We start from the raw sequence: 23810 nt of genomic DNA on the forward strand, positions 1-23810 counted from the left end.
CAAACCACGCCGCGAACGCCTGCCACGGCCGGTGACGGCAGGTCCACGCCCGCCCCAAACCCCGCGGGGGCGACGCAGGGGAGCACAGGGTCTGACAGGTGGACGCAGGGTAAGCACCCTCCCCCTCTGCATGTGCACACACCCCACTAGACATCTCGAGGACAGTTTTCCAGTTTCAGTCAAAACAGGCAAATCTCGAAGGCAGCTACTTCTCGGGCACCCTACCCAACCCAGGCGATGCCCAGCGGCTTTTCTCACATAGAAAAACATGTGTCTTCTAACGCCACAGAAATGGGAAATTCGTCCGGCAGCTTGATGCTTCAAGATCGTGTGCTCGAAGCGCCACAAGGCGGTGGGCGGGTGGCACCCAAGCGCCCTGACCACCTGGAGGCCACAGTCCTGAACACAGCACACAGGTGACATCACTCAGGGATATGCCAGAAGCTTGGATTTTTTGGTGTGAAATCTCCTGATTTAAAAATGTTGACTACAATTTGAAAAGGAAAAGAAAAACCTCACCGGACAAGTCAAAAAATACCTGTGGGCCAAATTTAGCCCAAGGGTGACCCACCAGCAGCCCCCGGTGAGGACAATCTGTAGTTACTGACCCTACGGATTACAAATAAAATTGTATCACCCGTAATGGCTATCATTTCACCCAGTCTAGCCTGACACACACAAAACAATGTAAGTAAAATTAGATTCCTATCACTCTGGAAACAAACCCACTGGCTCCTCTTCGGTTTTTCACAAGCTCTGCAAGGCTACCAAGGCTACGCAGCTGCCACTCCACGGTTACTGGTCTAGAAGCAGAATGGCAAGTCCTACAGACTTATCAATAGCGGGTCACGTTTCTATTAGAACAATAATTGTTTCCACTGAATGATCTATTTCAATAATTAAATTTCCATTTGTAACTATTTCTTATTGGATTTTTGTTTCTTTTATTTGTTTTGTTTTTGGCCACACCACACAGCATGCAGGATGTTAGTTCCCGGACCAGGGATCTAACCCACGCCCCCTGCAGTGGAATCGCAGAGTCTTAGCCACTGGACCGCCAGAGAAGTCCCTTACTAGTTTATTTCAATACAATAATTTCAGACAAAACTGTAAGTATATCCTAGTTACTTTAGCCCCAAAGTTCCTGATGCTCAGATGAGGTGCTGGTCAATTATAATTTACTTGATCCGGTACAATGTGACCTTTGACCCTTGTCTGCACACCCACAGTGGCCAGCACGTCACCAGGACACCAGCCTGGGAGGGAACCTGGTGTGCGTGTCCCACGTGCTGCAGGGGCCCTGACCGTCTGTCCACCACTGCAGCTCTGGCAGCTACCCGGGGATACTCACAGGAGGAACCCTCCTCCCCAGCAGCCTCCTACCTTTTCAGCTCTTCTGCCCCGAAGCCGAGCCTGGCTCACAAGCCCACCTTTCCCCACTCCGGCCAAACGGCAGTCCCCACTGCTGACCAGAAGGACCGACAGTGGATCCGGAGTAGAAGCCAAGGCTGAAACTGGGCCCTGGCGCTTCCCAGCTATGTGACCTTGGGCCTGTGCTGAGTTACCTCCTCTGTACAATGGGGACATGTGAGAATGACAGGATTCTCACCTGAAGCGCTGAGAAGAGGGCCTGGTGCCTGGCTGCACCCACGTGTGCTAGCTGTTCTTAGCGCCCGCCACGGCGGGGGACAGGTAACATCTCCTCCTGTGACTCGGGTGCATGGGGCTAAGTGTCCTCAGGGGTAACCCTGTCCGAGACACTCTCGCCCCTTAGGCTCAAGAAACTCCAGAAGGTGGCAAGTGCCAGCCGGCGTCCTCACCAGCCAGGGGCTGTACAGGCCCTAGGAGGGAAGCACGGGATCTACAGAAAAGGGCAGGTGCGGGCATTCAGATAAGGGACCCGGGATCAGAGAAAGAGGGAGGGCAGCAGGCACTTTTCTTAGGAAAGGCGTCCCGATCAGTTCAGCTGTTTACAGTCAGGTTTACGGGGAGAAGCAGCGGGCTGGCGGAGCCGGCAGGGCAGGCCAGGGGCCCACCTGGAACCCCACGGGCTCTCTGAGTCTCTGGGCTGAATCAGTGTCCAGCTCAGCTGGGTCTATTTTTAAACCTTTCTAGATCATTCCAGGCACAAAATAAGAAATAAGACAATTTCATTATAAAACGGGAGAGTAAAGTGATGCAGAGAGGTAAGGTTTCTGCACTTCACTCAACTTGGTAAAACGGCAGCACCGCAAGACTGGCATGAGATACATATACATGGACCGATACCTTGGGGAGCCACTCCACCGCTACACAAAGAGGTGCGCTCGAAAACAATACGGATGTTTTACCACAATGAACAGCTAATCAAAAAGATGAAGATATACAGACAAATCAAAATCGAATTCTAAAAAAATATTTTTAAGTAATTCACAGGAAGGCACGGGAAAACAGAGAAACGAAAACCAGGAAACAAAAAATAAAATGGTAGACTTAAGCCCTAATATGTTTACATTAAAAAGACATAGATTGGCTTAGTTAATTAAAAAACATGAGTCAACACTATGCAGTCTAAAGAAACTCACTTCAAATCTAATGATGTAAGCAGGCTGAAAGTAAAAGGATGGAAAAAGACAGGTGGTGCAGGAATGGCCGTGTCAATCAGTAAAGTAGACTCCAGAACAAATACAATCGTCAGAGACAGAGAAGGGCATTACACAACGAAAAAAGGGTCAATCCAAAACGAAGACATAGCAATCCTGAATGTGAATGCATCAAACAACAGAGCAGGAAAACGCATAATGATGAATAATGGTTTAGAGCAGGGTCGGCAAACTGCAGGCCAAATTCAGCTTGCTGCCCACTTTTGTAAATAAAGTTTAATTGGCACACGGCCACATGCATTCACTCTCATGCTGCCTACAGCAGCTTTTGTGCTAAAACAGCAGAGCTGAGAAGTTGTGACCCACAGAGCCTAAAATAATTGCTATCTGGCTTTTGAAGAAAATGTTTGCTGACCTATTTTAGAGTAACAAATAAAAGTTAACCTTGGAATTATCTCAGATTACGATATGTATGACCATGTTCGCCTACTGTTAAGTCATGTAACCTGAACATAACTGAGGCAGGTGCCTAGAGAGACCGATGGCAGGCAGGACTGCTGTTTTCCTGGCATCCGCTTTCGAAACCACGAGAGCCTGTACGTCTCTTCCAACAGCGGGTCACGTGCACACCTAGAATGAGATTCTATTTTTTTTCTGAAGCAGGTAGACAGGATTTTGCCATTCATTTCCTATGCAAATGTACTGAGATTCCTCCGACCAAACCGTGCAGGTCGTTAGCTCTACATCATCTGACACTATCTACAGCACTTTTGACTTCCTCGTGGGGCATCACTAAGACACATCAGGGGACACTGAAACACAGGACTACAGGATCTGTGGTGTTTACACTTTAGGGGATTCTGTAGAATCCGTGGGCTTTACACAAACCATTCAGCTTCCCAGCCACTTCCAATCGTTTCGAACCCACATCCTCCAGAGAAAAGTCAAGGTGCTGGGAGAGCAAACAGCACAGCAACCACTCCCCGCCACGTTCTCCTGCCAGTGGCAGCGGTGACCCCAGGACATGCTGCATCCCACACAGCCAGAGCCCAGTCCCGAGGCAGCCTCCACCCACCATGTGGCCGCGGCAGGCCACACCTCACCTCCATATGCGGCCATCCACACCGAGTTGCTCAGCACCTGCCATGCACAGGCACACGAGGAGCCCCGGGAGAGTGGGGACGGGGACCCGAGGAGAGGGTCGTCAGAATCTTAACAAACACACACAGAATACATTTTCTAAAGCCTAAAACACAGCTCCTTAAGTACTTGTCTTTTTCCTTAGGACAGATGATCAAACGTGGCAAAGTCACCAAACTATACACTTAAAATGTGTGAATTTTATTGTATGCATATTATGCCTCAATAAAGTTGATGTTAAAAAAATCATGTTTTAAGAGAGTAAACAGTAATATGCATATTTGCACAGAAACAAACACCAAATATTCACTGTTGAAGGTTAAGACTAAGGGTGATTCTTCTTCTGTGTGCTTTCTGTGTTTTCTAGATTTTATTAAATCAACATGAGTTACCTTTATAAGCATAAAAGAACTTTTTGTTTTAAGTATCTGTGGCTTGCCTACCTTTTGCTGGGGACTGCCTAGGGGTGTTGGGGACACGGTGTAAATATAGCAGTGACCTACCCAAGGAGCTCCCCATCAGCCCTGGGGCATCCCAGGTTGGGGGGGGGCGGGGGGGGAGCTGCCAGAGGAAGGGGAGGGTTTCCTTCAAAGGTGGAGCCTGGGCGCTGCCCCACCCCACCCCAGGGTGCCAACACACTCCTCCCAGCCGCAACTCTAAAGGAACACATCCAGAGTCTCTTTTCCTGAACCCCGCGGGGTACAGCCCAGATACAGTTTCAGTCTGTTTCAAGCTGAACTAGCCCGACCCACTGTGAGGAGGCTGGGTCCGGGTTTCCTGTTTTCAGTCTGCCCCACTTCCGGCCAGGCTGGCGCCCCGGAGCCTCACAGCTTCCTTAAGAGCAGCTGTTCCTGGGTCCAGACAACGCTGCCCCCTGAAATCCTGGTCCCTCCTTTGCTCTCAACCGCTGAGCCCCCTCACAGATGAAGGAGCTCGGGCCTGGGTTAAAAGCCAGCTCCCTTCTGCACATTACAGTCAATTGCAATCAGTTCACAACTTCCATGTTTCCTGTCTGGAAACAGGCGGGTCAGATGAATCGGCTGCACCCAGTGCACGCGGCTGCCCCGGGGCAGGTCCCTCCTCTGCCCTTCTGCCAAGGTGATCTCAATTCACTCCCTACCCCGTCAGTCTGTTTTTGCACAGCCCTCCCCTCCCTTCCCTCCCCGGCCAAGCCACAGTCCATCCCGGCCAGCGGACAGACCTGGGACTGCGGCAGGCGGGGTACTGCCACTCTGAAACTGAATCAAATGTCCCGTGGACTGGTTCCCGTCTCCCTACTGCCAGGGCTGCTCTCAAGCATGGAATCATCTGACTCAGACCCCACTGCCCTGGGGTGCAGCTATGAGGAAACCCCCGGACTGCAGCAGCTGCATCCCTGCACTGCTGACACCGTGCTTCCCCAGGGTGGTGGGTTGCACAGGGGGTGCCAGGGCTCCCACAGCCCCGGCCTCTCCGGGGAGGGGACCAATCTCTTGCATACCAGTCCCTGTACGAAAGGGCCTTCACAGTTTGTAGGAGTGAAGCAACCACCGTTCCAGGGAAGAGGGCAGGCAGTGTGCCCGTGAGGGGCTGCCCCAAAGCACGCCACACAAAACCGAGGATCTGGGGGCCGGAAACCATAACGGTAGCCGGCTGAGGTTGCCAATGCTGAAAGCAGGCAAGGAGTGACCTCCCCACCCACCGAGACATCCCGGATGGTGGGGTCTGTCCAGTGTCCACATGGCCGCTGTGGCCTGAGGGAGGCCACACCACCCAGTGCACAGCAGCTGGAGTTGGACCCACCACGCCTCAAACCCGGGTTCAACCACTAGTTGGGCCGGTTTCTAAAACTCTCTATATCCGTAAAATACAGGAGAAGCCGCCCCACAGGAATGCATCATGTTTGAATGGGATACAGGACAGAAGCACAGTGGCTGCGCCCAAGTGCCCCACGAAATGGCAGTGCCTTATCCTTAAGCCGAGAGGTTTACAGGAAAGCTCAAAAGCCCTTGGGGACAGGCCAGGCAAGACCTAGTGTGTGGTGCCAGGAGGTCAGAGGATGACGTCTGAGGAATGACATGTCTTCCCAAGGGGACAACAGAAAGCTGGTAGGAGGGTAGAGTCTCAGACCCCCGGCCACAGATAAGCTCTCTGCACACCACGCTTCTGGTGACACTGAGGCTAGAAACCAAGAGTCCGAGACCACCCTTGACCTTCGCCCCAATTAACCGGCCAGCTCTGCCCCACCCCTCCCCCACCAGCAGAGCCACACAACCTCAGTGTCAGAAAGCACCCCCAGACTCATCGCAGCACCCCCGAATGCCCCCAAGGCATCTGAAAGCCATCCCAAACTCAGATCCACCAGAGAACCCTGACCTACACACCCCTCCCCAATAATTAGAAATGAAATCCCTGCTCCTCCCGCAATTTCAGTAACTACAAACCTGGAATTCACGTTCCCCTGGCGCTGCTCATTCAATCCAGGCAGGCCCCGCCCTGCTCACCGCCACTCCCAGCAGGACTAGGCCAGCAACCTCCCACCTGCAGTCCCTCCTCTGTCTGCTCTCCTCCAAGCTGCCACAGGGATCCTTTCTCCAGGTTAAGATGGATACAGCCCTCCAGGGGTGCCCATCTCAGTCCATGCCACCCAAACAGCCCCGTTTCCCCTCCCCCATCTCCCTCCGTTCCTGCAGCACCCCGTGGACCTCCGGCCTTGGCACTTGTGGTCTTCCTGCAAGGACCATCTCTTCCCAATGTGCACAGGTCCCTCCAGGGCTCTGGTCCAATGCCCCCTGCAAGCGAGGACTTCTGGGACCCCCTGCACCACAGCGAGCTGCTCCCACCCTGCAGGGCTCTTCTGAGACATACACGCCCCTTTGTGTTCCACTCTTGTCTCTCCCTCTAATGGAAAATGCTCCATTGCGGCAGGGACTCTGTCACGTGCGCTGAGCAGAGGCGAGGATTACCGCCGCGCCCTTCACGGACAGGCCCTCAATAAAAATTTGCGAAAGACAAATGAATGAGATGGAAACACACCCACATTCGCCAGCCCTGGGCTTCCTCGCCGCCATGGACGCCTCCCCCTTCTCACTGTCCAAAGGCGCCTCCTGTAATACTCCTCCTCCTGCCAGGGGTCAAATGACACCTCCTTGATAAGCCTCTGCCCCACCCCTCTGCCGCCGACGTCTCGGCCCAGGGAGCCGCTGGCCCCTTCTCCTTGGGGAGAGAGAGTGCCCTTTTTAGTTAAATCACACTTCTCCAAACGGGAGGGCCTCCGCAGGTCCTGCGTCCAGCCTGTTGCACCAGAATTAACACCCACACCAACCCCACCAGGGAGCACATCCCGGACAGAAGATCATGAGCGTGTCTTTCACTTTTCAACAGCAATTCCTGACCCCGCTCTGGATCCCCGCTAACGAAAAGCAACTGTACTCGGGTTAAACTGAAACCGAGTGCGGGGCGCCGGCACTCCCTCGGGATCCATCTGTAATCAGTCTCACAGTCGATCCGGATGGTGCCTTTCAGATACTTGCGGGCCAGTCACGGAGATGCGGCTCCGTCCAGGCGACACCTCCCGGGCCGCAGACCTCCCCCGCCGTCACCACCCCGCGCCTCGCCCTCCGGGGTCGCATCCTCGCCGGGACCGCAGGCGCCCGGGCTCCGGCCTCCCCACCGGCACCTCCTCCCACCCCCGCCCCCGCCCCCGCCCCGGCGCTCGCTCTTTGTCACCCCGGGTCCCGGAGTGTACACACCCTCGGCGCCCGGGACTCCTCCCTGCCAGCTGCTGCCGAGACCCCGGCCCCCATCTCCTGGCCTCCGGTCCCGGGGTCCCCGCCTGCCGGCCTCTCCGCCCCCTCCTCCCCGGCCCTTCCCTGCCCCGCCAGACCGGCCGAGCCCGCGGGCCGGCGGCGACACTCACCCGCGCCGGGGACGCCGGCTCCGGGCCCCGGGCTCCGCCACCAGCGCAGCAGCGCCCGCGCGGGGTCCAGACTCACTGCGCAGCGCTGCTGCTTCACCCACAGCACCGAGCGTAGCGGCTCCGCGGCCCCCATCGCGCCCAGCGCACAGGGCGCCGCCGGGTCGGCCGGGCTGAGGGCGCCGGGCGGGCACGCAGACGCCAAGGGGCGCTGGACCGTTAGCGGCCCCTGGAGTCCGGCCGGATCGCGGCGTCGGCGTCGTCGTCGTCGGCGGCGGCGGCGGCGGCGGCGGCGCGGGGCGGGCTGGGCGCGCGGGTGGGCGGTGCTGCGTCACCTCTTACGCAGAGCGGCCGCGTGGGACCGGGCGGGGGACGGGGAGGGGACCGGGCGGGGGACGGGGAGGGGGCCGGACGGGGGAGGGCAGGAGTCGGCCGGGGGAGGTGGGGCGGGGCGAGGGGACGAGGAAAGGCCTCGAGGGTTACCGGACGGTGGGCCGGGGAGGGGACGAGGAGGGGGACGGACGAGGGGGGGTGCCGAGCCGAGGAACCAAAGGAGGGTCTGGGAGGGGGGACCTGAGAAGGGGGCCGGGCGTGGGGGCGGGGGAGAGGAGGGAGCAGGGAACAGAGGAGGGGGCGGGGGAGGAGCCGGTCGAGCAAGGAGGGGGCTGGGCTGGGGTCGGGCCGCGCGGACAGGGTGAGCTCGCCCGGGCGAGTCCGCAGGGCTTAGCTCTGGCCCGATGAGGTGGCTTCCCCTTGCCGCGGATCCTGGGGTCCGGGCCGCCGTGGCCGGGGGCGTGAAGCTCAGTAGCGCCTCCCTGGTGGGTCGTCAGGACAGGCGGGGGCCTCCAGGGGCGCCAAAATGCTGCCTGGGCGGTCGTGCGGGTGTGACGGAAGGCTACGGGCCTTGGGTGGGCCCTGGTGGCCTCACTACCCTACAGCCTGAACTGGCCAGCTTGCCTAGGCTGGACATCTTGCCCAGCATTGGCCAACACCCCCTGGGCCGCGCTGTGCCTGTCCAGGTTGCCCCACGTGTGGGCTGCCTGGACCCTGAGGCCCTGTCTAGGCCCACAGCATTGCCACCCAGCGCCCACAAGCATCTCGCCCACTGGGTCATCCCTGCCGGAGGCCCACTGGCTTCTCCTGCCCACAGAGCCCTGGCCGCTAATGGGGACCTGGCAGTGTCAGCGCCTTCTGGCACCATCCCTTCCATGGCCTCTGACCTACTTTTGTCTCTCTCCTGGGAGCCCCTGGCCGCGTTGACTGTGACAGCTCTGCTTATCTTCCCAGGCTTCCTCCCCATGAAGCCAGCGTGGGACTTGACATCAGAATCCTGCTGGGTCGGGGTGGGAACACCGGCACCAGCTGCACACCGGCTGCCCGCAGCACCGCCCTCCACCCTCTGCCATCCGTCCTGCAAGAAGAGCTTCTAACTTGCCGTCAAGTCTGACTGCCTCTGGAAGAAATATCCCAGGGAGCGTAAGCTGATAAGTTACAAAATATGCACGTCGCTGTGACCCAGACAGCAACCTCCGGAAGTGGGATTTGTTTGCCCCATTTTACACATGGAAAGACTGAGGCCCTCAAAACTAACCTGGCCTGTTCAAGTTCTACAGAAAGGTAACTAGCTCAGTGGGAGCCCCAGGGCCACAGTGGTGTAGGAGAGTCTGAAATATGAGAATGGGGCACACACGGGCAGCCTGCACCCCCAGCAGGTCCTGCCCCAGGCACTCCAGCCAGCCCCCCCCCCCCCCCGGGGCACACAGGACTGTCCCGCCTGACGTGCTCTTGTGGGTCCCCATCCAGATTCCCAGAGGCTATACCGCAGAGGCTGGACCTGCCCGCCCGGGAAAGCCCCGAGCCTGGGCTGGCATGGAGGGTGGCGGCCAGAGGGTGGATCTGAGCTGGAAGGGCCAGTTGGGTGCGGCCAGCGGAGAATAACACCACAGGTGGCCAAGGATCGGGGCTGCTCGCAGACCTGGGCACCGTGGGAGCAGTGCCCCCAGGGGAGGGCCCGAAGGCCAGGGTCAGGTTTGGTCTGCACCCCCTAGGCTCCCCAGGCCTGCTCGGGCGACCCGCCTGGGTCGGGTGCTGAGAGGGTGCTGGCACTGTGCTCGGCACCAGCTCCTCTAATCCTCAAGGTGCCACTGTCCCGCAGGTGAGAAGACAGTCCCAGTGAGGCTACGACCTGGGCCAGGGTTATCCAGTAGCGAGGGGCGGAGCAGGGAATGACACACAGGGCCGTGGGACCCCAAAGGCCGCCCTCGCACAGTCTGGCCGTCCTGTCGGCAACATCCTGGGTTTCTCTCCGCGTGGGGAGCAGGCCCAGAGGCCCTGAGCACAGGCCTGCCTTGTCTGGGGGATGCTGTTTGCTTAGCAGCAGACCGTGCTGGGGAAAAGGCCAACTCCCGGGGGGTGAACTCTGCAGAGACCCCACTCCCATCTCCGCACCTGCAGGAAAGCTGGCTGGCTGGCTGGGGTCCTCAGAGGCGGGGAGAGCTCAGTGAAGGCGGTGAGAGGGGCACCTGCACGTGAGCCTGCGTCCCCAGGTCGGCAGCAGAGTCCACTTCTGGTTCACGCAGTACGGCCTTGACTCCTCGGGGGTGGGAGCTGCCGCGGTGTCCAGCCTTGGGGCCCGGGGGAGAAGGACCCTGGGAAGTTCCCAGCCGGTGACATCGAAGGCCCAGCATGCAGCCCGGCTGAGTGGCCTTTGGTCGGGTGCAGTGGGATGTGGGGTGGGGAACACGTGACCCGGCGTCCAGGGCTGGGGTGCCCGGGACACGGCGGAGGTGATGCGTGCACGGGAGAGCCGCCAACTCTGGTCCTTCAGACGGATCAGGAGAGGCTGGGTAGCATACCTGGCGTGTGCATTTGCCTTTTGATGTCCAAGGTCTGTAAAATATAAGAGGAAATTGCAAAGCCTTGGGAGACAGGTGATCTGATTCAGCCACAGGGTGGGGGAGGGCAGCCGTAAGTTCCATGAACCGGGGACAGGAGGCAGGGGATGGGCCTGCACCCCGAGGGGAAGGAGGAAGCCTACTTCCGCCAAACCCAGGCGAATGCAAATAACACCTTCTGGAGGAAAGATGATCTTAAAGATGAAGAATAAACAAACACAGTCTGGGTTCAATCCAGAAGTCCTGCCGCACAAACAAAGAATCTACTATTGAGTCCAAAACAAAACCCCAAAAAAACAAAGGGAAGAAGAATCAGTAGAAACAACATGCATTGCCAGCCCACCTTAGAGAATGATTGAAATCAGCTACTGCAGAACCAAGACAAAGCTGGCAGTGATGGCTGCCCGGAGGACACCGTACACGGAAGGACAGGTGGGAAGGAGAGCAAATAAAAGGCGAGCTGGAGAGCTGCACCCTCGCACACAGTTTGTGTAGCAGAAGACAGAACACCAGGGAGGAGGAAGGCATGAACTGTGAACTTAGGGCGCGGGGCTCAGATCAGGGAATCGGGACCAGCTCTCTCCACCCCCTTGACAGATGGAGACACTGAGACCAGAGAGGGGCAGCAGCCTCTGAAGAAGTCCAGGAGGGCAGCCGTTCCTCTGACTCAGGTTCACTGAGCCCTACTGTGTGCCAGGTACTGGCAGGTGCAGAGACGGACCCAACGCCCGGAGCAGAGCTGGGCAAAGGGCTCCTGAACAAAGCTCCCTGTGGGCCTAAGGGGGAAGGATGAAGGTCTTAAGAGAGGCATGCCTTTCACAATTTGCAGAACTCAGCCAGGAAACAGAGGGAAGTCACAAAGCCCTGCAGTGGCAATGATGCCCACCTTTAATTGACAGCCTGCTCTGGGTCAGTCGGGACCCAGGTCACCGCATTCCTTGGAGATAAAGCTAATTGCGCCCATTTTAGAGGCTCAGAGGGACAATCTGCTACTTGAGCTGGGAGTTGAGTGCTGCTTTATCTGAGCTAAAACATACGCATGGTCTGTTTCTAAAGGCAGACTCCCGTATCAGGAATCAGAGAGTGCCTGTAAGATCTGTTTTTGTTACGGAAACATTCCAAAAATTCTCAAACAACCAAACCAAAAGATAAACAAGAACACTTTAAACCCTTTCTCAGATGCCTTAAAGTCCCGGGGCCCCCGGGGCTTTGTTTTCCTGTCTGGGGTGAGAGGCAGCTCAGGTCATTTGCTTGCCAGGCTGCCATTCAGGGTGACGTTGAAGGGACTTGGGCAGACCGTCTAGGCTTATAGGGAAATGTCTAAGTCCTGCATCTTATCTGCAGGGCTCCTTACAGGAAACCGCTGTGATTTTAGGAGCCGAGATTAACAATTGCCTCGAACCCTGTTAGAAGGATAAATACACCAGGGAAGGAAAGGGCTGTCCAACAAAACTCCTGGAACATGTTGATCTTCCAGCTTTCACGCAGCAGCCAGGGGGATCCTTTTTAAATGGAAATCCAGATTTCTTCTTAATTCCTCCCCTCTGCCCCCAGGACCACCCTGGCTCAGCTCCCCGGGGCAACTGGTCTCTCATTTCTTGAACAGCCAAACGTGACCCTACCTCTGGGCCTTTGCTCAGAACTTTCTCCTGACGCTGGACCCTCGACCCTCTGCTGGTTGCGTGGCTCTGATCTCCCTTCCTTCCAGCCTGCTTAAACGTCCAATGAGAGTGACTGTCCCATCTGCCCCCTCCCTTAGTCAAGCTCCATCCCCATGCCCTGCCTCTCTATTTTTCATGAAGCATCTATCACCACCTGATGCTGTTCTAGATGCTTCTGTGCTTGTTCATTTAAGGCCCATCGTCCACGCTGGGATGTGAGCTCCACAAGGCAAGGCTTCGTGCTGGACCCCCAGTGATTATATGCATATAAGATATGAGTACAGTCCTGGAAACTATGTGTTGGTTGACCGTGATTATGAAACTGTGCGCCTCAAATTGGGACTTGAACCAGCGTGCTGGGTCTCGAACCCAATCAAAACCCAGATTGGCACTTGGACCCACGCGGCTGGGACTCGAACCTAGCCATACCCCTGACTGGGACTTGAACCCACACGGCTGGGACTCGAACCCAGCCAAAACCCAGAGTCTTCCAAATGAGATCACACACCCGGTTTCAGGACTTAATGAAGCGCAGGTTCTTGATGTCTCATTGCAGAAAGAATCCAGTGATAGGTAAGAATTGGATTTATTTAGAGAGAAACACGCTCCACAGACAGAGTGTGTGGGGGCCATCTCAGAAGGTGAGAAAGGCACCAGGGTGTGGGGTTGTCAGTTTTTAGAGTGGTGGGTAATTTCACAGGCTGATGAGGGGGAGGAGGATTCCAGCTATTTCTGGAAGGGGCGGGGATTTCCAGGAATTAGGCCACCGCCCACTTTTTGATCCTTGGGGTCACCTTAGAACTGTCGTGGCACCTGTGGGTGTGTCATTTAGCTGTGCTGATGTGTTACAATGAGCATATACTGAGGCTCAAGGTCTAGTGAAGGTCTACTTGTCCAACACCTTGGACCCATTCGGTTCTAATCAGTTTGTGTCATGTCCTCGGGCCGTGTCATTCTTTCAAAGGTTGTGCCCTGCCCCCTTCCCTCCTGTTTCAGTTACACGGAGCGTCTTGGATGGATTAAGACACAGATCTCGAAGGTGTATCTCTGGCAGAGGCTGCTCTGGAAACAGAAGTGGAAAGGCGGAAGCTGGGGACATCAACACCCTTCCCTCCCCTTGGGGCCCCTGCTGACCTGCCCTGTGGCCTGAGATCCTGCTGGAAGGACGACGACTCGGGGACATCCTCCCAGGCGGTCCTGACTGTTCCCTCCGCCTTGTCATCGTACCGCACTGACTCCTGATGGCGTCTCCGTCACTCTCTGCCTATTTGCCCATTTTGCCTTTCCACTAGACTGTGCCTCAGCCTGATTACTAGCCTCCCAGCCCGGGTACACTGGGAAAGCCAGTGTGGAGCCTGAGACCAAGGCTCGCGAGCAGGCGGTTTGCTTGGGGGAGAGGGCCTGGGCGCGGGAGCAGCGGCCCGAACCGGTCATGGGGCTGGCCACACATCCACGTGATCTCGCTCCGTTGTGCAGGTTCCAGGAGCCTGGTGGGTTGAGCCTCGGGATTGGCCACCCCACTTTCACCCCCAGGGTCCCCTCCTGACTTTGGGTTTTGCACTTGCAAGAGTCTATTTTTGTTTTGTTTTGTTTTGTTTTTTGCCGTGCCTCTTGGCTTGCAGGATCTTAGTTCCAGACCAGAGATCAAACCCGTGCCCCCTGCAGTGGAAGGACAGAGTCCCAACCACTAGACTGCCAGGGAAGTCTCCGTCCGTTTTCTTCTGGATGTGCCTGGTGTGAGAGAGACCTGGGGCAGGAAGACGGCACCCAGCACAGCTGAGCCTGGCAGGGGAAGGTTATTTGTCCTGCATCAGCTGGTGGCTGCATCTGTAGGAGTAAAAGGTGGGTGGTGAGGCTGTGAAGAGGCATGAGAGGTGATGGGCATAGTCTGGGAGGCGGATGAGGCCAGGGGCCTTGTCTTTTTCATTTTTGTGTCCCTGGTACCCAAACAGAGCCTGGCAAAGTGTAGGTATTCAATAAATATTTGCTGAATGAATGAATGAAAATGCAAGCACAGGGAAGTCAATGGAGCAATTTCGATTTGAGACAAAATTGAGTTTAAATCAGGGGTTGTATATAGGAATACTGACTGTGGCAGACGTTAGGGCACAGTGGGGACTGGGGCACACCGGACAGCACCTTCCTGTCAAAAGGTGACAGGGCCCTTCAGTTCCATGTAGGAACAAGAAGCTTCCAAGAGAAGAGCCAGAAACACACATTTGTGTGTGTGTGCATGTGTGTGTAACCTTGTGGTTTCTAAACATTGGCAACTAATTCCGATCCAAAATGTAAAACATTTGGCAGGACAGCAAAGCCCGGATGCAGGCCAGGGACATTCAGAGACCAGCCCATTTGTGATGGCTAACTTCAAACCACAGAAGTTAAGCTAGATTTAAAAAGTCATTATTCAATGATAGAGATTGATGAGTACATAGCAGCAGCGAGTAGGTATATATGTCCCAAACGGGGGAGAGAAAACCATGAAGGAGAAGTTTCTAGAGAGGCAAGGAGAAAATAATGGACAGGAATGTACTACATGCAAATGGATTCGGCTGGGGTAGGAGCCAGAGCCAAACGGAGCCTTGGTGGTCACACACAGAGGCCCGGGCTCAGAGTCCAGGGAGCCAGGCTCCCCCCGGCCCTCCCCCCCAACGGAAGTGGGAGGGAAGCCGGAGCAGGCAGGCGGACAGCACGTGGGAGCCATCGCCCCAGGCGGGGTGGCGGGGGAGAGTCTGGGTTAAGCAAAGCATGGACGAAAATGTTGCCTGCCGTATCAGTAAACAAGGGCTGTTGTGGCCATGAAGCCGCTCAGCCACTGCAGCCTCCCCGTGGTGCACCCTGAGGGCACTCGGGATGGAGAAAAACAGGACACTGGCCCCAGGTAGCTGCCGTGCTGATCGAAGGAGCGACTTCAATGAGGCCAGACTCTTGCATCTTCCACACACAGAAAAGTGCTAAATTCATTAACTTAAGATTTAACTTAAGATGTCTGGTTTTCTTTAATCGCAGTAATCTTTTTTTTTTTTTTTTTTTTTCCTGCGGTACGCGGGCCTCTCACCGTTGTGGCCTCTCCCGTTGCGCGGAGCACAGGCTCCGGACGCGCAGGCTCAGCGGCCACGGCTCACGGGCCCAGCCGCTCCGCGGCACGTGGGATCCTCCCGGACCGGGGCACGAACCTGCGTCCCCTGCATCGGCAGGCGGACTCCCAACCACTGCGCCACCAGGGAAGCCCAACAGTAATCTTTTGATGTTCGACTACCTTCGTTTTTTGTTTTTGCTTTTTTGCAAAATCTCCTGTATATCCTGGCTTCTCCCTTACCTCAGCCCTTGGAACAGTTCCTCAGAGCTACCTGAGAGGCTGTCTTCTGGGCTTAAGTCCTCAGTAAGCCCACTGAATAAAACGTACTCCTCAGCTTTTAGGTTGTGCTTTTTCTTTCTTCCCAGTGGACACAAGTAACGGGGTCACGGGGGGCCCAGAGAAAGTTGCAGGCTAGGGGTGGCAGGGCCCCGTCACACATCTAGGTCACATCCTATGGCCTAGCTTTGCTTTTTCAGTGACAGCTTCACTGAGATGCAGTTCACGTACATATAATTCACTCGTGCAGAGTATACAGTTCACTGTTTATGAGCGTATTTATCATAATCAATTTTAGGACATTTTCATCACCCATAAAGAAACCTCTGTCAGCCGAAGAAAAGGCACAACCTAAAAGTCAGACATCAAAAGATTACTGCTAATTAAAAGAGAAAACCAGACATCTAAGTTAATGAACTTAGCACTTTTCTATGTATGGGAAGATACAAGAGTCTGGGCTCACTGCAATCACTCCTTTGATAGGCACCTTAGCTATCTAGGGCCCGTGTCCTGTTTTTCTCCATCCTGAATCCCCTCAGGGTGCACCAAGGAGGGTGGGGTGGCAGCTGCAGTGGCTGAGAGCTCGATGGTCACAGCCTCCTGGTGACGGACTTTGTCTGCACCTCCTACTCCTTAGCAGTAGCTTCGCTTCCTTCCCTTCCCTACCCCCGGCCTCAGGCAAACACTAATCTACTTTCTGTCTCGTATGAATTTGCCTATTATGGATGTTTCATACAAGTGGAATCATATAATATGTGACCTTTGGTGACTGGCTTCTTTCACCTTGAGTAATGTTTTCAAGATTCATCATGTTGTAGCCTGTGTTGGTGCTCCATTCTTTTTTGTTTGTTTGTTTTTTGGCCGCGTTGGGTCTTTGTTGCTGCACGCGGGCTTTCTCTAGTTGTGGCGAGCGGGGGCTACCCTTTGTTGCAGTGCGTGGGCTTCTCATTGCGGTGGCTTCTCTTGTTGCGGAGCATGAGCTCTAGGTGCGCGGGCTTCAGTAGTTGTGGCGCACGGGCTTCGTTGCTCCGCGGCACGTGGGATCTTCCCGGACCAGGGCTCGAACCCGTGTCCCCTGCATTGGCAGGCGGACTCCAAACCACTGCACCGCCAGGGAAGCCCAGTACTCCATTCTTTTTTTTTATGACAGAATAATATTCCATTGTATGAACAGACCACATTTTGATTATTCACTCATCAGATGATGTACATTTGGGTTGTGTCCACTCTTGCTCTGGCATGTATAGTGGTGCCATGAACATTCATGGACAAGTTTTTACGTGGATACGTTGTCGCTTGTCTTGGGTGAACACCTAGGCGTGGAATTGCTGGGTCATAAGGTAACTCTGTGCTTAACTGGGTGAGGATCCACCAGAGTGTTTTCCACAGAGGCTGCACCATGTTTTCCTCCCGGCAGGGCTCAAGGATTCCAGTTTCTGCACTGCACGTCCTTGTCAACACTTGTTAATGCCTGCCTTTTTGATTACGGCCATCCTGGTGGGTGTGAAAGCATATCTCATCCTGGGTCAGCCTGGCTTTATCAGTAATAAAGCTGACAACTTGACCTCTGTTTGACTTCCGTGCCTTGTCTCTCACTTGGTTCAGAATGTGGGAGGGATGTTACTTACCAGCCCCCAAAATTCCATCCCCTGCCTCTGTGCCCTCTTGGGTCCAACCCCACCCTCCTTAGGGCCCACTGTCCCCAGTGTAGACTCCTGCCTCAGCATCTGAAAACCTAGGTCCATTCATTTCTTTTTCTTCTCCTCTTGAATGAGCTCCTCCGGGGCAGAAACCCAATCGAATTGCCCAGTCTCTGGGGCCCAGTGAATAAATCTCTGGCCTTTCAAGTGCCGTGGTTGACTGGTGATGTCTGCCACTGGTAGGGGAGGAACAGCAGGACACACGTGCGAGGTTGTGTTGAGTCAGGTTCCCAGAAAGCGCCAGCTCCAGAGTCCGATGTTGGGCTCCGTAAAAAGGCTTTCACAGGACCGCAGTCATCACGGCAGGATTGAGATCTGAAACAACCACCACATAAAGAATCATGGGCAAGCTGGTCATCAAACCTATGTTGAGATTTCTCCAAAGAAGATTTGCAAATGACCAATGAACAGATGGAAAGATTCTCAAATCATTAGTCTTCAGAGAAATGTAAATGAAACCCACAGTGAAATACCACATTACATCTGCTAGGATGCTATCATTAAAAGAATGGAAAATAACAAGTGCTGGCGTGGATATGGAGAAACTGGAATCCCGTACACTGCTGATGGGGCTGTAAATGGGGAAGCCACTGTGGAAAACAGTTTGGCTGTTCCTCAGTAAGTTAAACATAGAGTTTCCATATGATCTGGCAATTATTTGAAAGTAGGGACGCAAACAGATACTCGTACACTTATGTTCATAGCAGCACTAATTACAATAGCCAAAAGGTGGAAATGACCCAAATGTACATCAGTAGATAAATGGATAAACAAAATGTGACATTACCTGTACCGTGGAATATAATTCAGCCATAAAAAGGACCGAAGTACTGATGCAACGTGGATGGGCCTTGAAAACATTATGCTAAGTGAAAGAAGCCAGACACAAAAGACCACATACTGTGTGATCCGTTGATATGACATGTCCAGAAAAGGCAAATCCACAAGGAACATAAAATAGATGAGTGGTTGGCGGGGCCTGGGGAGGGGAGAATGGGGCGGCACTGCTGACGGGTCCAGGGTTTCCTTTTGGGGAAAATGCTCTGGGACTGGATAGAGGTGATAGTCTCCCACCATCGTGAAGGTGCTAGATGTCACCGAATCATACACTTTTAAAGGGTTAAAATGGTAAATTTCATGTTATGCATTTTGTTTGTATTGTTACGTTGTGGGTTTTTTTTTTTTTTTTTTTTTTTTTTTGGCACGTGGGATCTCAGTTCCTCGACCAGGAGTAGGACCCATGGCCCCTGCAATGGAAGTGTGGAGTCTTAACCACTGGACCACCAGGGAAGTCCCTGTTATGCATATCTGACCACAATTAAAACTGATTCCTCCTGCAGCTGCCCACACAGGAGAGTAGGGTGTCCCCAACATGGCCGTGGCAGCCAAAGTAGAGACACATGGATTCCGGTCAAGGCGGTCAAAAGGCAGAAATGACGGGTGATTGACAGGATGCGGGGGGCGTGGAGACGGAAGGATCTAGGTTGACCGCACCCTGTGTCTGGGTGGGTGGGTGCCTGTCACATGGGTGGGAGGACACGGGAGGAGCATTTTGGGCACAGCGATGTCTGGGGGACGTCGGCAGGCAGCTGCGTGCGTGAGTCTGGGCTGGAGGTCGTGTCCAGACTCCTTGGTGGACAGATAGGAGTGGATCCGTGCGGTGCAAGAGAGAGGGGGCCAGGGGCAGGGGCCCCGCGTCCTTGTGACCGGGTACAATGCTAGACTACGCCAGTCGTGCTCCCTCATTGCAGCAGGTGCCCCTTCCCCTCTTGGAAGGCTCCCTGCTAGGTGAGGACTTGTGTGGTCCCCCATCACAGGTGAGGGCGGGCTGGTGGAGGAGGAGCCCCTGAAGGAGACTGCGTGGGCCCAACCAGAGAGCTGGGAGGGACTCAGGGTTGGAGTGGCCTCAGGGAACCCCAGGCCCACCCGTGCCAGCTCTGAGACTTTGCCCTCGCCTGCCCGGGCCTCGGGTTTCACACACATATCACAGGGTAGTGAGAGTACAGCAAAGTGGCCCAGAACTCAGGGTTCAAATCCGCACTCTGCCTGAGAGGAGCTGTGAACCTTGGACCGGGTTTCTACACCTTGGCACTGACATTGGGCGGGTCATTCTCTGTGGTGGGGCTGCCCTGTGCACTGTAGCATGTTCAGCATCTCTGGCTTCTACCCAGCAGAGGCCAGGAGCCACCCCGGTTGTGACAACCACAAATGTCCAGACATTGCTAAATGTCACCCCCGTAGAGAGCCACTGCCTTAGACAAATCACTTGATTTCTCAGTGCTTTGGTTTCCTCCTCTGCAAATGCAGCTACTAAAGCCCACCTCCTGGGGTGCGGTGAGGTTCAGGTGGTATCAAAAGCACAGAGCACGTGGTACCCTGTAGGGGCTCTGTGTCAGTTCAGACAGTAAGAGGAAGCGCGAAGTATCCGGCCCAGTGCTGGGGACGCGGCAGGTACTTCTTCTGGTGTGGTTTTGGCCGCGGGTTTTGGAGGCTGTGGCTGTAGGGAAGGCGATGAGGAGCCTGAGGCAGCTCCAGCTCCGGGAGAAGCTCTTAGGAGTCACTTCTGAGTATTCCCGCTGCGATGGCCTCTGCATCCTGGACCATCAGACACTTGGGAGGTTCCAGCCTGGCTCCACGGCCTGAATGGAGCTTAGGCTCTCCAGGTTCGTCTGTCCCGTCTGTTCCTGGTGACCAACCCCTCCCGGCCTGCCTGGCACGCCCTGGTTTTGGCACTCGACGCCCCACACCCTGGCAGATCTTTCCGTTTTAGGCGGGTGGCCGCCCCGGGCTGTCCCGATCCGGGCTTCCCAGGCTTCCCCAGGCGTGGAGCTGCGCAGCTGGGCCCCTGGGCCACTGAGCTCTCCAGCTGGGCTCACCTCAGGCGGCACCGGTTGGGTGACCTCATTTAGGCCTGCTGCAGAAATAGAACGGGCAGCGCCAGTGAGCAGCTGCTCGTGAGCCAGGGGCCGGCATATCCACCAGAGCGTCCCTGAGGACAGACGCGGGAAGGTCATGGAAAGTCCCACTCGAGACGTTCCTCCACTGGTAGGAGGGGCTGGGAGGATGTCCCCTCCCCCGGGAACACACCCAGCTTTGCCTCTTGCTTGTCCACAGGCCAAGGGCGAGAGAGAGCCTTTGGGGGCAGGGGAGGCACAGACCCCAGAGACCCTGATTCCGTCAGTTGGGGGTGGGATGGAGGTGAGATTCTGCATGTCCCACACACTCCCCAGGTGAGATCTGGATGCTGCCCGGCGAGTGGAGGTGGGGTCCCGCCTCCTCGCTCCGTCCCACCCGGAGTCTGGGGTCCAGGCCCTGAACGCGCTCTGCACCTGGGCCTGGGGGCCACCTGCTCACCGCGCAGCCCTAGAGGCCGGCCGAGGAGCAGATGCGTGGACGGGGCCTGGCACAGAGCTGGTGCCGGGTCCCCGCTGCTGGGAGCTAGTTTCCGCCTTTCTGTCCACTGGGAACTCTGGCCTCTGGGGCCCACAGCAGCTGGTGTGGGCAGAGACCCCTGCCTGGGGGCTGAAGGGCCTCTTCTGTTCCAAGCTGCTCTGCCAGCCGCCCAGGTGACCTTGGGCCGTTCCCATCACCTTTCCAGCCCCCTGTCTTCTGGCCTTCCTCCCCTTTGGGGGGCTGCTTCCTGTCACGAGCGGAGGGGCAGCAGAAACCATGCTAGCTGGGGAGTCTGGGGCGCTGGGGCCGAATCCGGCTCAGTCTTGGATGTATCGCTGGTTTCTGGGCCTTGAGTTACCCATCTGCAAAGGGGGGGGTGCAGAAGTGAGCGCTCGAAGGCGGCCCCGGGCCCCCGTCTCTGACAGTCCGAGGCCCCCAAGCACATTCTTGGCCCCAGGCACACGGCCCTGTGTCTGCCGTTTTCTCTGTACCCCGTGACCTCCCCGGGAGCAGGTAGTAGGAGAGGGCTGAGGCCAGGTACACAGAGCTTGCCTTGTCTCCTGCTTACATTCTGCAGAAAAAACTCACCCCTTCATTCATTACCCTCTTCCTCTTCCAGTGAGGAAACAGGCTGAGGCTGGCGTGAATTCAGACCCATAGGAAGACGTTTAAGGGATGCTCCTTTGCCAGGCTGCCGCCTCCGCCCTGGGGGCAGGTGGCTTGCCAGTCAGGGCCCGCTGATTTCCGGCCCCCGCCGGCCACCCTCCCAGCCAGGGCAGGAATTCCCGGTGGGCTGCAGGCTTGGTGGTAGCCTGAGAGGAAGGTCCGTCTGGGTTGTAGCTGAGAAGTGGAAGGGGCTTCAGGGTCCTGTAAACTGATTCCTCCGGTGTTCACAGAGCACCTCCTGAGCGCTGGAGGCCCCACCCCGAGGCAGGCCCACCTGGGCCCCCAAACTGACCCAAATCCCTGACGCTGGTGCGACGCTTGCTGCTCAAGGCAATTTCCCACGTGTTGTCTCCTTTGAAGAGCCCGTGCGGTTACCACGCCCATTTCACGGATGCGGAGCGGGAGGCCCAGAGAGGGGCTGGATGTGTCCAGGTCACCCGGGGTTGGGGCCACCTCTCTGGCCGCACACAGTGCGCGATGCCCATGGCTCAGAGGGACACAGGAGGTGAGGGCGGAGGAGCTGGGGAGTTCTGGGGGCTCGGCAGGATGTGGGTCCTGGCGTCCAGGATGGCGGGGGGCCGAAGGGGGCCCGGGGGCAGGGCTCAGGAAGGCGGGCGCCACCTCTGCGGGTGGGTAGCGTGAGGCAGCTCAGACAGTCCCCCTCTGGCGGAAACACACCCGGTCTCTCTTCCCAATTTCTGCCCTTGGGTTCCTCATCCGTCCCCCGCCCCGGGCGGCCTGTGGGTGCGGTGACTCAGGCCCGGCTCGGCTCCCACAGGCCCTGCCAGGCCACGGGCAGGACGCCCGGCCCGGGGGACGCAGGCCGTGGCCGAGGCAGGCAGCCGTGGAGGAGCGTCTGGGGTCAGTGGCTGACAGCGGTGACCGAGGAAATGAGGAAGCCGGGGAGCGGGCAGGGAGGGGGCATGGCCGCACCCGGGCAGGCTTGACAGGCGCCCAGCACCCCGCCTCGGCCGGGAGCCCAGAGCCGGGGTGCTGGGATTCAGGGCCATGTGGAGCTGAGGGCCCAGCAGGCCGCCCTTCAGCAGCTCAGCATCTCCCCTTCACTCGCCCTCCCTCCCTGCCCCCACTTCCTCCTTCCAGCTCCCTCCCTTCTCCCTTGATCTTAAGAAGGACCCTGTGAGCCAGGAGGGGTGGGGATTATGGCACCGTTTTATAGACCGGGAAGGCGAGGCCACAGAGAGCTGGGCCTTGCTCAGGCACCTTCCCCCCTCCCTCCCTTCCCTGTCCTACCAAGCCACCCCCTGCCCAAGGGGAGGTGCTTCTCCTAGACTGGATGCTGGTGTTTATAAGCCATGTAGCCTGCGGAGCAAGATCTCTCCCTTTGAGCAAATCCCGCCATGGCCAAGATTTTCTGGGCCACGGAGAAAGGGACGAAAGTGTTCCAGGCCCTACGCAGCCCATCTGGGACGGGCGGGGAGGCACCAGAAAGCCCCCGAGTCCCTGCAGCCCGAGTGATGGGGACGGGGCAGAGCTGGCGTGCAGAGACAGCCTGCCGCGGGAGCTCACAGATTGCGGCCAAGAGGGGCGCGGGGCAGGCACCGCAGGCGGCATTGGGGCCCAGAGAGTGTCGCCAAGCCCATCAGCTGGGAGGGCGCCTGGCATCATGGACTCCTGCCCGAGACCCCTCCCTGCCCACCTTTGCTGGCCTGGGCTTCTGCCCTGCCGGCCACCACCCTCCACATGCTGTCTAGTGTTAAAGGCCAGGGTGGGCTGTGTCCAGCCTTGGGCTCCGGGGCTGCCCCTATGCCAGGGACACAGAGCAGGCTGCTGGACCTGGGAGGACCTGGAGGGTTTTGGTAAGGGCGCCCGGAACTCTGTCCAGGCATCTCGCTTCAAATACGACGCATTCCTCCTGGCCAGGGACCACCCCAAGTAGCCTCCTTGGCGCCTGACTCCTGCCCCCGGCTTATCCCTGGCCTGCCGGGTGGCCCAAATCTTTACTTCATTCTGCGCCGTCTAGAGATGGCTGGAAAATGCTGCGCCGAGGAAATTAGCCTCCAGCAGAATCTCTTTGCTTCCCCAGGTCTGGGAAGATCTGGAGGCTGGGTGTGGAGCGGGAGGGGTGGACGTGGGAAGCCAGGAGAGAGCTGGGAAGGACTGTGCCTGCTTTGCTGGAGGAGGTGGACCGGGGATTCCTGCCCAGAGGCCCGCCCTGGGACCATCCCCTGGGGCTCCTCTCCTCCACGCCGGGTCCGGTCTGCGCCCTGCCCAGCCCTGCCCTGGGACATGCAGTGATGGAGGGACTGAAGTGTGCAGAAGTCCCTTGGGTGGTGCCATAGGGTCACTTCACAGCAGCTGTGCCCTGGGGCTGCCTTCAGATCCATCACTAGTGAGCCTAGCTGCCCCCGAAGGGCTGGTCCCCATCCCCCTGCGATGTCCCAGGGGGATCTGGCTGGGCAGGCGCCGCCCTTCTCTGGAAGAACCGGGAGGATGGCGAGGAATGGCCAGTGCAGACGCTACGGTGCATCCCCGAGCCTTGGGGCTTGTCGCTGGGATCACAGAA

At 56.9% G+C, this 23810-nt stretch overlaps 1 protein-coding gene and 1 long non-coding RNA gene across 4 annotated transcripts in view; one reads left to right on the plus strand and one right to left on the minus strand.

Annotated features, from left to right (window-relative positions):
• The window catches only part of CERK (ceramide kinase), a 45691-nt gene extending 37802 nt beyond the window's left edge, over positions 1-7889 (minus strand). The window contains exon 1 of one of the 2 annotated variants that reach the window (XM_059081672.2): positions 7621-7889. In XM_059081672.2, the coding sequence (XP_058937655.1) occupies positions 7621-7753 (133 nt within the window). In that variant the 5' untranslated portion in view covers positions 7754-7889. The remainder of the gene's footprint in view (positions 1-7620) is intronic. The other variant, XM_059081673.2, reaches the window with a different exon arrangement.
• A 178-nt stretch (positions 7890-8067) lies between these two features.
• LOC136792330 (uncharacterized) lies at positions 8068-17283 on the plus strand. 2 transcript variants are annotated; one of them, XR_010835980.1, is made up of 3 exons: positions 8068-8106; positions 8905-9234; positions 13795-15583. It is a non-coding gene; the product is annotated as an uncharacterized lncRNA (long non-coding RNA). The 2 variants fall into 2 exon arrangements; XR_010835981.1 differs by lacking the exon at positions 8068-8106 and adding an exon at positions 16945-17283 and having other exon boundaries at positions 8281-9234; positions 13795-14014.
• The last annotated feature ends 6527 nt before the right edge of the window (positions 17284-23810 follow it).

The sequence above is a fragment of the Kogia breviceps genome, chromosome 12 (genome assembly GCF_026419965.1).
Source record: "Kogia breviceps isolate mKogBre1 chromosome 12, mKogBre1 haplotype 1, whole genome shotgun sequence".
NCBI classification, from domain to species: Eukaryota; Metazoa; Chordata; class Mammalia; order Artiodactyla; family Physeteridae; genus Kogia; species Kogia breviceps.